Source organism: Salmo trutta, chromosome 5 (assembly GCF_901001165.1).
Source record: "Salmo trutta chromosome 5, fSalTru1.1, whole genome shotgun sequence".
Taxonomy (NCBI): Eukaryota; Metazoa; Chordata; class Actinopteri; order Salmoniformes; family Salmonidae; genus Salmo; species Salmo trutta.
Window position 1 is genome coordinate 41,509,452 of NC_042961.1, and position 12,499 is coordinate 41,521,950.

Consider the following 12,499-nt stretch of genomic DNA (forward strand, 5'->3'; position numbering starts at 1 on the left):
TGTGCTACACATGTCTCTCAAATGACGTCTTAAAGATTAGGTGGAAAAAAACGTCACAGAATAAAGAATACCAGAAATCTCCATTGGTTTGGGTTTATTTCAAACCTGCTGGCAGCATCCAAGTAAATCATAAATTCGTTGTGCTGCTGTACGCGACCCGATCCCAAATCCTAGTCCAGACGCTGAGACGCGATAGTCCAGCATCCCATTGTGACATAGATACACTGCTCTGAAACACTAAACGCCACCTCCCCACAATTCCCAACCAACACAGCTCCGGTATGCGTCCTCTACTAATTTGAATGTGTTGAAAGTTAGAGAAAATGTTTGAGTTGTGCCGAGAATTTAAAAAGTATGAAAGTCAACGGTCCATTGTTCTACAACACTGCAGTGTGTACGCATACACGTTTAGGACTATGATAGACGCTTAATGCCCATTGTCAATTTGCTGTGGCATTTGATATCCCCATGGGGCTAGTTAAGAACCATCAGCAAATTACACAATGTACATGGGACAATATTGTAAAATGTCAGTAGCTCTAAATTTCAATGACAACTTCAAACCAACTTTAAATTGTAAAAATGCATATACAAATATTGAACGCATTTAAATTAGACAACTAAAAGGTGTGCAACATGAAAATATTGTCACATTGTGTAATTTATTGACGGTACCTAACTGGTTAAAGCAACAAAAAAATCTCACGACTGAAACTTAGTCGATCTTTTATTGATTGGGGCCAAGTTACCTCCCCTTTCATACTTTAGGGACAGTGGCGGTTCTAGACCATTTAATATGGGGGGGGGGGGCCAAGCTGGGGCCAGTTGTACTGTTAGAGGGGCCAGTTACATTAGACATTGTTGTCATATCGTTTTCTTCACTGCATTGCAGGCATTAGCAGGCAAAAGACCATGTTCATAATCATTAGTGTTTCGCGTTGCCACTGTCTAATAATAGAAAGATAGCAAAAAATGAGTTATGTAAAAATTATTTCATACCTCACAAGGGTTACACGTGGTGTGCGGTTGTGAGGCCGGACGGACGTACTGCCAAATTCTCTAAAATGACAGAGGCGGCTTATGGTAGAAAGATGAACATTAAATTCTCTGGCAACAGCTCTGGTGGACATTCCTGCAATCAGCATGCCAATTGCACACTCCCTCAACTTGGTCCCATGTGGCTCAGTTGGTAGAGCATGGTGTTTGCAACGCCAGGGTTGTGGGTTCGATTCCCACGGGGGACCAGTACGGAGAAAAAAATGTACGAATTGTATGCATTCACTACTGTAAGTCGCTCTGGATAAGAGCGTCTGCTAAATGACTAAAATGTAAAATGTAAGGGGGTCCAAAATTGTTGTCACAGGGGCACTGCCCCCCCCTCCCAGAACCGCCCCTGTTTAGGGAAAGAGGTTCATTGTGTATGTGTGTTAAACTGCGAGTTTTACCAATTCCAGTCCCCTTGCTTAGAGGGTACAGGGTCCTCCCCAGGATAATTTTTATGTGGATGAATTGGGAAGCTCAGTTCTGATTACTTGTAAAAAGGACATTCTACTCCATTGCCAATTTTTGTTACCCTTCCCCCGATCTGTGCCAACACAATCCTGTCTTGGACAATGGACAATTCCTTCGAGATCATTTACAATGACAGCCTAGGAACAGCATAGCTTGGTTTTTGCTCTGACATGCACTGTCAACTGTAGAAACAGCTCAAGGATGATCAATGGAAACAGGATGCAACTGAGCTCAATTTCAAGTCTCATAGCAAAGGGTTTGAATACTGATGTAAATGTGATATTTCAGTTTGTTATAAATTTGCAAAAATTTCAAAAAAACAGTTTTGCTTTGTCATTATGGGGGTATTGTGTGTAGACGGATTAAATTGTTTTTTTCCCCCCCGTCAATTTTAGAATAAGGCTGTAACGTAACAAAATGTGGAAAAACTCAAGGGCCCAGATTCACAAAACCTTCATAAGACATTTGTTAACTACCATTTTTTTCTTAACTATAGACTTAAGAAAATTTAGCAAAGTTGGTATTCCTCAAAAAAGTTGTTGAAAAATGTATTGCACAAAGCAAAAAGTTAAGAAATTAGATTCTTGAAAATAAGTTATTGGAAATATTCTTAATTCCAAGATAGCAAAACCCTTGTCTTAAACTCAGGGCAGTGAGAGAATAAACTCATGAAAGCAAATTAACATGTTCTTCCGTTTAAAATAATCAATACTGAAACTTTCAGTGTAAGTTTGTGTGAATTAAACATGTTTTAGCAACAAAGGCCAAAAGTGTTTTCCCGCGATTGCATGAAGAACTTTTGTGCATTGACTTGTCAGAATACTTTTCCCTCCTATGGCTCTAGCAACTTGAATGCATCTTGAGAGCACAGGAGGCTGCTAAGGGGAGGACGGCTCATGATAATGGCCGGAACGGCATCAAACACATGGAAACCATACGTTTGATACCATTCCACCTATTCCGCTCCAGCCATTACTACGAGCCCACCCTCCCCAATTAAGGTACCACCAACCTACTGTGCTCGAGTGGAATATTTATCTTGCATACAGAACACACAAGCCAACTAAGTAAATAGGTAAACTATCCTACTATGGTGCTGTCTGATTACATTTTAATAACATTACATGGCAAAAATAGTAGCACTGGAAAGTTACAAACTGAGTGATAAAGTATAAGCTTTGAATTACCAGCTATGGTAGGCTACACACCGCTGTTTGAGTTAAGCTCTGCTTTGGTGCACATTATAGACTATTTAATTCCCTTCATCTGAACATCATTGTCATCAACAATCATGCGTGTCAGTTCGGTGCACACAGCGTAACAGAGAAAATAAAATATTTGAGAATACATTTATTTGGGAATACATTTTGTAGAACAGACATGCTTCTGTCTGTATTAGGCTATGTCATCTCCAAACCAGCAGTGACTGAGAACTTTAACTCCTGCTAGCCTCACAGATAGGCTAACCAAATTCAAACCAACTGCCACGGTCGCACACCTGCCGGCTGAAGCTAATTGGCGAAAGAAGTTGGAAAGCTTGCTAGCTAGTCTAAGCTACTTCAAGACAACACCTTATCTAGAAAGGTGAGTGACTAATGTTTTGGCAGGGTGAAAGTACAAACGCTTCCCATGTTCAAACACACACACACACACACACACACACACACACACCAAATCTCGTTCTGTCGCATTTCCTAGAGAGGAGAATTTAAACCGAGGCTAAATCAGGAAATTCTATAAAAGAACAGGACAAAACAAAAATCTGACAGTCCACTCTGAACAGTGTTGGGATCATTTATAGAGTATTAGACATTATGGTTGCAACCTGGTTTATGAGCTTAGCGATTTGAGTTCAGCCCCTAACAGAGCTGCTATACTGGGTAGCGTTGGTGTAACGAAAGCAGACCGTCATTGTAGGCATTTAGCTGCTACAGAATGTATCCTGGAGAAAGCTTGAGCCACTTCATCAAACGCTCTCACGGTACCTTTTAACTAAAGACAATGTGGACAATTAAACTACGGTAAGCCAATCATTTTCAGTGGAAGAGAAGTGAAATTGGGCAGGGAGCGTTGGGCAATGTGAGCATGGGCAAGGGAGCGTGAACAGAGCGGGACCTTAGTTGGGGAAAGCTGAACTTTAAGCAAAAACTCTTTGAATACTCAGGCTAAGGCTGATTTCAAGGTTTGGTCCTGCCGTACATACCTACACATATGCTACGGTCACAAGACGCAGGCCTTCTTATTGTCCCTAGAATTTCTAAGCAAACAGCTGGAGGCAGGGCTTTCTCCTATTGAGATACATTTTTATGGAATGGTCTACCTATCCATGTGAGACGCAGACCCAGTCACGACCTTTGTCTTTATTGAAGACTCATCTCTTCAGTAGGTCCTATGATTGAGTGTAGTCTGGCCCGTTCCCCTCTCCATTGGGATTCTCTGCCTCTGACCCTATTACGGGGGCTGAGTCACTGGCTTATTAGTGCTCTTCCATGCCATCCCTAGGTGGGTTGAGTCACTGACGTGATCTTCCTGTCCCGTTTGTCGTCTCCTCGGGCTCGTGCAGGGGAGATCTTTGTGGGCTATACTCGGCCTTGTCTCAGGATAGTACGTTGGTGGTTGAAGATATCCCTCTAGTGGTGTGGGGGCTGTGCTTTGGCAAAGTGGGTTGGGTTATATCCTGCCTGGTTGGCCCTGTCTGGGGGTATCATCGGACAGGGCCACAGTGACTCCTGACCCCGTCTCAGCCTCCAGTATCTATGCTGCAATACTCTATGTGCCGGGGGGCTAGGGTCAGTCTGTTATATCTGGTATTATTCTCTTGTCTTGTGTGAATTTAAGTATGCTCCCTCTAATTCTCCCTCTCCTTCCCCTCCTGGAGAACCTGAGCCCTAGGACCATGCCTCAGGACTACCTGGCCTGATGACTCCTTGCTGTCCCCAGTCCACCTGGTCGTGCTGCTGCTCCAGTTTCAACTGTTCTGCCTGCGGCTATGGAACCCTGACCTGTTCACCGGACGTGCTACCTTGTCCCAGACCTCCTGTTTTCACCTCTCCCTCTCTCTACCGCACCTGCTATTTCAACCTCTGAATGCCCAGCTATGAAAAGTCAAGTGACATTTACTGCTAATATACTGACCTGTTGCACCCTCTACAACCACTGTGATTATTATCTGACCCCGCTGGTCATCTATGAACGTTTGAACATTTTGGAGAACAATCTGGCCTTAATGACTATGTACTGTTATAATCGCCACCCGGCACAGACAAAAGAGGACTGGCCACCCCTCAGAGCCTGGTTCCTCTCTAGGTTTCTTCCTAGGTTCCTGCCTTTCTAGGGAGTTTTTCCTAGCCACCGTGCTTCTGCATTTCTTGCTATTTGGGGTTTTAGGTAGGGTTTCTGTATAGCACTTTGTGACATCTGCTGATATATAAAAAAAGGGCTTAATAAATACATTTGATTGATTACGCAGCGCGATTGACCAATTGAAGCTCACTATAGCTTCTAGACCCTAATGGATTGGCTGTTGATGCCTAGCATGCTTGACAGCACCCACACGAGGGCTTAGCCAGCGTGGCAAGGCAAAATACAAGTGCTAGTTAATCGCCCCCGTCAGGCGTGAGCTGCACATCGATTTTATTAAACATGCTGCTCACTCGTCCAGTGTAGCAGCTCTGTAGGAACCGCTTCTTGCCATAATGATGCTCTTGGTTTTTATCTCCACCCTCAGGTCTACAAGGGCATCTTCCCATGTGCCTTCGCACATCTTGCCAAATGAACATCCCTTTACAGTAAAGACAAGGTTCAAATCTCTTCGCGCCACTATTCGGTTTGGGTTTCCTTTTTACTTTGAGACACCCGGATCCCTTGTTTACGACGTTAGTGTTGTGTTGGAAATTTCCCTTGTTCCTCAGTTTCTCCAGCAACACTTTCCGCTGTCTTGAAGCTATGTCAAGACTTAAGACATAAGCAATTTCAACATTTTCCTTCTCGTGCTGTTTCAAGTGGCGGGAGATCTTCGATTGAGGCTCTCCACATACAAAACAGTAATTTACATTGCCTTTACAAGGGCCATTTTTTCTCCCTCTCTTCTTTCTTCCGGAGTTGTTCATGTTGTCAAAGTCCTTGGACTTGTCTAATTGGGTGTCCATGACAGCTGCTGCACCTGGTAGCTTCACACATTTCGGGACCATGATGTTGACTGGTGAAGTCAAGAAGTGGTTTTCTTCAAAGTTCAAACAACTTTCTGGTTCAAAACTTCCAAATGCACAACTTTTCTCCACATCACAGGATTCAGTGGTGTTCTGGTGCTGTGGAGAAAGACCAAGAGGTACGTTTGTCACACTGTCTACACATTTCCATATACTGAAGTTGTACCTGATACAACGCATTTGAGCCCAACACTGCACCTTTCCATTAATTACCTCATACTAATAACTGCACTATACTGCATTTGCACTATGTACACAACACTATGTGTGTGTAATGGTAGCATCCCTTCCTCTGCATATAAAGATATCCATCCCCTCTGTAAATTGTATATCCTCACTGTAAATCAGCTTTACGTTTACTGTATATTCTGTATGTCGACTGTCTGTATTCTGTTTGTACATTGTCCATTGCTGGCAGCACCTATTCACTAAGTCAAATTCCAGGTATATGTAAATGTACTTGATTCTGATGGAGTAATCAGCCTCTCTCAGGGCTTGACTGATCAGAAGCATCATTTTTCCTCTCACACTGAGTGCAACAAGCAGCTATTTTATACCACAAATAATTGAAAGAGGTCCATTTTGATGTACCTGGGTACCAGCATCTGATGAGTCAGCAGGTTCATCTTCTATGACCGACTTCTTTACACATACACTCCGCCTTTTCTGAGCCGAAACAGTCTTGACCTGTGTGTTTGACATATTACATGTTACAGCTTTCATTTGTTACTTTTTTCATGGCACATGCCGATGCTTCTCTGTAGTGGTAGCACAATCGCATAAACACATTCTCGCTCACACACGCTAAGGTACTAAATGAATAAAACATAAGAGGCACTAAGGATTGTGAGGTGTATATATATATTTATTTTCAAAAACTTCTAATACAGTTGATTTAATTTAACCTTTATTTAAACAGGGAGTCATACTGATACCATGGTCTCTTTTGCAGGTGAGCCCTGCATGATAACATCAATTACACTATACACACACACATCAATATACACTACACACATCAATATACACAATACACATCAATATAAAAAGCTAACAAAACCGTATGTGGTTACCTCATACAAGACATTAGCCAAGTTACATACCATTGTTATAACACCAAACCCATCCATCCCCTTATGAAATATATGAAAAGCATTGATCTGAATAGTTCGCTTCAAAAAGTTTGAATATTCAGAAAATGTAAATACTAAAGATATGAACTCCCAACACCAACTTCTGAGAACACAGCACAATGGCATCCGGTTACATGCTGCATGCAGATTCTCCTAACCACACCATCACACCGGACACCAGTCAACATGGAATGTTACACATCTTCCTTAACTTCAACACACAAACATGAGGAATTCTCATTCATGTAAAAACACTGTCCTAACAGTAGAGGACTCCTGCAATATCTTCACTACCTCTTTGACGTGATTCTATTTCCTGCCAACCGCCGGAGCCAACAACGGGCCCAATTTGTGCTGATTAGGATATGACCGCCATTCTCTGCCAGCATCTCCGGGTTTCTGCGCATCACAATGTCTCGCGTGGCTACCATCAGCATGGACGGGCTAACCTGACCTCCAGCTCTTCTCCTCACCATTACGAAGCGAGTAATCTCCTCATCAAACATGTCTGTTCTGAATGGCCTCAAATGGGGTAGGTCTTCCACTTTCTGGACGCCCATGCTTTCGACCGTCTGTTCGTAGCTGATCCTCATGGACCTCACAGTGTTGGGGCTGATGCGTCGTCCCAATTCCTCAGACATCATGGCTGCGGCCATCTGTGCACCCACCTCCATGCACATCCGCGCAATCTTGGCCCTTTGCTCGGGGGTGTACCTGAGGTAGGTCCCTCTCCTTTGCGGATGCGGTTGAGTTCTTACTCTTCGGCGCCGGCGCAGATTTCGTAAGTCCACAGAACTTGACTGCCCAGGTGTAAGCCACTGTGGAGAGAGAGCTATGTTTTTCAATCAGCGTGTTAGAAATAAAACAAATAAAGAGAATGTGTGTCAGTACCGGAGCTGAGCCACAGATCCGTGCTATCTGGGATCCCTGGGACATCCCTACCCCATTGAAGTTTAACTTTAAAAATGGTTAGGGTTATGGTTAATGTGCACCAGTCTGGTTTTAGACCTGGACATAAAACAGTTTCAGCTGCTACTCTTGTTTTAGATGTGTTCAATTGCTTAGATCATAAAAACCATTGTGCTGCCTTATTTATAGACCGTTCGAAAGCCTTTGACACGGTTGACCATCACAATTTAATTCAGAGGTTGACTAAAATAGGCCTGTATCTGGCTTCTTGCAAGTGGTTTGAGAATTGTCAGACAGAACACTGATTTCTGATGGTGTTACGTCTAAGTTCCTGGATATTAACGAAGGTGTACTACAGGGTTCGGTACTGGGACATGTTCTTTACTATTTATAGAAATAATATTGGTCTGTTAACTTGTAATATTAATCTACATGCAGACTATACTGTAATGTATGTCATTGCCCCAACTGTAGACCAGGCGTTGTTAGAGCTGCAATCTGACTTTGTTGCCTCACGAAATGCCCTGGTTGGCCAAGATTAAATATATGTTGTTCTCTAATTCTTGCAACAACAACAAAAAAATCTGATGGACTACATACACAGTGTAAAAAACATTAGGAACACCTTAATATTGAGTTGCACTCACCCACCCCTTTTGCCCTAAGAACAGCCTCAATTTGTCAGGTCATGGGCTCTACAAGGTCTCGAAAGTGTTCCACAACAATGCTGGCCCATGTTGACTCCAATACTTCCCACAGTTGTGTCAAGTTGGTTGGATGTCCTTTGGGTGGTGGACCATTCTTGATACACACGGGAAACTGTTGAGCATGAAAAACCCAGCAGCGTTGCAGTTCTTGACACACAAACTGGTGTGCCTGGGATGTACTACCATGCCCCGTTCAAAGGCACTTAAATATTTTGTCTTGCCCCTTCACCCTCTGAATGGCAAACACACACAATCCATGTCTCAATTGTCTGAAGGCTTAAAAATCCTTCTTTAACCCGTCTCCTCCCCTTCATCTACACTGATTGAAGTGGATTTAACCGGTGACATCAATAAAGGATCATAGACTCACCAGGTGAAAGCTGTCATGGAAAGAGCAGGTGTTCGTAATGTTTTGTACACTCAATTTATTTATTAATTGAATGGTTCTCCCATTGATCGGGTTCCCACCTATAAAAATCTGGGCTTTTGGATTGACTAGGATTTAAAGTTTAAAAAAAACATACTGATGGGCTAGTTAATTAAAAAGCTAAGAATTAAAGTGAGCTTATTTTTTTTAGAAATAGATCTTGCCTTTCCCTAAACAGCAGGAAGCAGATTGTACAGTTAACTTTTTATTAAAAGAATAATAACAAAATTAGGGTAGGGACATCCCAAGGATCCCAGATAGCACTGCCCCTGAGCCATAGGGCAGACTGAGCATCAGATTAGGGGTGTGGGCAATTTATGCTTTTTGTCCCCCCACTTTTTAAATCTGAAATCACCATCACCCATTGATTAACTTCTAATTTTTACGGATAAAAAAATATTGTGAGCTAGTCCTATGACAATATTTATCTTTAGAAATTAGCCTGGCATTTAGCCAATTAATATAACAAAGCTTTGGATTTTACGGGGTCTCAAACTCGAATGGTTAGACCGTTTGGAATTGTATACTTTGACCAATGAATGAGACCATGCGCAGCTCCAAAAAATGTTGCCGTCTTACCCTGTTCAGGTAAAAAAAACTACCAATACTATTTCTTAAGGTGAACCGGAGTAATCTAAATAAAATCTGATCTAAAGCCCCAATCTGCAGTTGGAAGTGAGTTGCGTCCACGCCCCTAGGCCACACAACTCCGGTAAAACACAATTTTCTACAGTGCATTTGGTAACAATTAGTTGAGTTACAATTAGTTTAGTGACAAGCAAATGACATTGCTTGTCACTCAACTAATAAAGCCTATGATTTGACATTGTGAAAGACATTTTATAAGCGTCTGAATGTTAAAGATGCCACGCAGATGTATGAATAGCCCATTGGTACAGGGATAGGCCTACCTCTCGTTGGCTCGAGCAGCTGTCTCCCGAACTGTGCGCACAGTTGTTATCTGACAGTCATACGTTTACAAGCATAAAAAGTTCATAGGCTACTGAACCGAAGGAGAGGAAGCATCAATTCAGTCACAACAGATAAGAGATATTTTCAGAATATAACAATGACTAAAAATCATTAGTGAACCGGTGATTCACAATGTTCAATCGGTTTGGCTCCTCTTAAAACATTTGAACCGGGGACCTGTACACTTAAGTGAATTATTACATCCCTACTGTTCTTGCCATCATACTCCTCCAAAGTTCACTTCTGTCAACTCTGAGTTTGCGTTACATCCTTTCGTTTTCTTTCCCATTCATTGCCAAAGGCTCTTAGTCTGTTGCGATTGGAATGTGAACTCAGTCAAGTGAAGTAGCAAGAGAAGGTATGAGAGACTTATCTACTTAATTGGGATATTTTACTCAAAAGAACCGTGTGGTATTGTTTCATTAGTCCACTGTTGAAATGGTCCCCAAATGATTTTGCATGCCAGCGGTGAAGTTAATATCTAAAAGTGTTATCATATGATGCACTTGCGTCATCACATTTTGCACTGAAGACGTAGAGGAACATTTTCTAATCTAATTCTGTGGCTGTAGGTCTCAATCGGACACTCCCAACCGTGTCAACAGCTTCTGTATGTAAAGCCTACATGCCTTTATCAGATAAGGACCTCTGCCTTAGAAAGAGAACTGACCTGTCGCTGGGTCACCGATGGTCCTGCAGAGTCCTCCTTGACAGCATCTCTGTCTCGCCACAGGCTTTGGCTCCACTCCTTGCCGTACACCATGTCCACTTTGGGACACGGCTGCTCACCTGCAAACAGACACAAGCTTTGTAAATGAGGTGTAGGACAGTTTGAAGTACATCATTTCAAATCGTCGACAATGGGGCCTGATACAATCTGATGTAACAATACTTTCTACGTGAGACAAATATGAATTGTTACCTTCTGTTGAACTTCCAGCCTGTGTGTCTTTCTTCCGATGTGTGCCATCATGCCCAGCTTCGTTCTTAATGACAACGATGTGAATCCCATCCCGCTCCATGGCCGCTGTAGTCTGAATCAAGTAGAGTGGAATGAAGTCCCACATGTTTGCATACAGACCATGAAAGAATATGCACATGGATGCAAATGATGCATCTACGTAGTCCAAGATTTACTCTTGGGCTAGATGTACTCTTATAAACGTGAATTTCTAGCGGCCTTTTCCCGTTACACACAGGTGTTCAGAGAACGCTAGACAGCTAATTAGCACAGGCGGTCGCTCTGTCTTTCATAAACACACGCTGTAATATGGAGATAACCCTAGAAAAAGGTGTGTATCAATTTAACCTTATGTTTATTGGAAATTATTTCTATCTGATATGAAAAATAAGGTCCTTGTGCTTCTAAAACCGTAACAGTACCGCAAGCAATGCGTCTCAATGTTCAGATTGAGTGTCGGGCTCATAAACTCTTAACAAAACTGTACATAACACGCCTTCGTCCGACTTATGTGTAATAGAACAGAATAATGATCAAGGGCTAGCATCTAACTAGCTAAATATATTAGGTAACAGACTGCTTTTATGATATTTGCTAGGTAGCAATATAGGTTAGACAGCTAGCTACTGTACCTCTTCCATGGTATGAGCAGATTGTTGCAGCCATGATGATGCATTGTCCTCTGAAGAATTAGGAGGACCAGCAGCATCTCTATCTCTTTTGGTACTGACGCATCCACCTGGGCCACAAACAGAAGAAACACCATTAGCAAGCGAACGTTAACTAGCTAGATACTGTATCTTGCTTATCCATGCACTGTCCAGTTTGTAACACCTCCATCATTGCAAGCGAATAAACTAACGTTAGCTATGTTAGCAAATTGAACTACCTTTACCGCGAGCTGGAATACCAACACAACGATAACATATTGAACATGGTCGATTTCCCGCTGTCCACAGTTCTGCTTCCAAACTCTGTAACTTATTTTTGTTAGATTCGTTCTCAATTTTCAGTGCTTCGTTCTCAAATTTACTCTTGGACACCTCCAGACGAAGTTCAACGGCGCTATCCTCTACAATTCGCAGTAGTTCTACGACCGCAATTTTAACGAGCGAGTTCAAAACAGATGTTAGCTGAGTTTGTAAATAGTCACAATTCGCCATGGTCGTCTCTTTCTTTATACAATGACAAGTATCTGAACGTGCTAAGTAGTTTGAAGGTGATAGTGCTAGCACCTATGTGAAGCTAGCCACAATAGGGGAGTTTGTTGTTCGTTTTTAAAATAAAAGTCCTTCATTGAAGGCAACTCAATATTACAAAGGTGTTCTTAGTGTTTTGTACACTCAGTGTATATGCATGCATATCAAACAGGAATATATACTGAACAACAATATAAACGCAACATGTAAAGTGTTGGTTTCATGAGCTGAAATAAAAGATCCTAGAAATATTACATATGCACAAAAGGCTTATTTCTCTAAAATGTTGCACACAAATGTGTTTACATCCCTGTTTAGTGAGCATTTCTCCTTTGCCAAGATAATCCACCCACCTGACAGGTGTGGCATATCAAGAAGCTGATTAAACAGCTGATTAAACAGCATAATTGTTACAGGTGCACCTAGTGCTGGGGACAATAAAAGGAATCATTTTTGAGGGATCATGCAATTGGC

At 42.2% G+C, this 12,499-nt stretch overlaps 1 protein-coding gene across 2 annotated transcripts; it reads right to left on the minus strand.

The window, feature by feature from the left end:
* Positions 1–4,905: 4,905 nt before the first annotated feature.
* Positions 4,906–12,078, minus strand: LOC115194163 (uncharacterized). Of its 2 annotated transcripts, XM_029753611.1 has the most exons (6): positions 11,716–12,078; positions 11,459–11,565; positions 10,788–10,899; positions 10,536–10,654; positions 6,312–6,407; positions 4,906–5,819 (listed from the first exon to the last, which is right to left on the minus strand). In XM_029753611.1, exons 1-6 carry the CDS (start codon positions 11,987–11,989, stop codon positions 5,109–5,111), a joined length of 1,419 nt encoding a protein of 472 aa, XP_029609471.1. In that variant the 5' UTR covers positions 11,990–12,078; the 3' UTR covers positions 4,906–5,108. The 2 variants fall into 2 exon arrangements, with proteins under 2 accessions (XP_029609471.1, XP_029609472.1); XM_029753612.1 differs by lacking the exons at positions 4,906–5,819; positions 6,312–6,407 and adding an exon at positions 6,443–7,668.
* Positions 12,079–12,499: the final 421 nt, after the last annotated feature.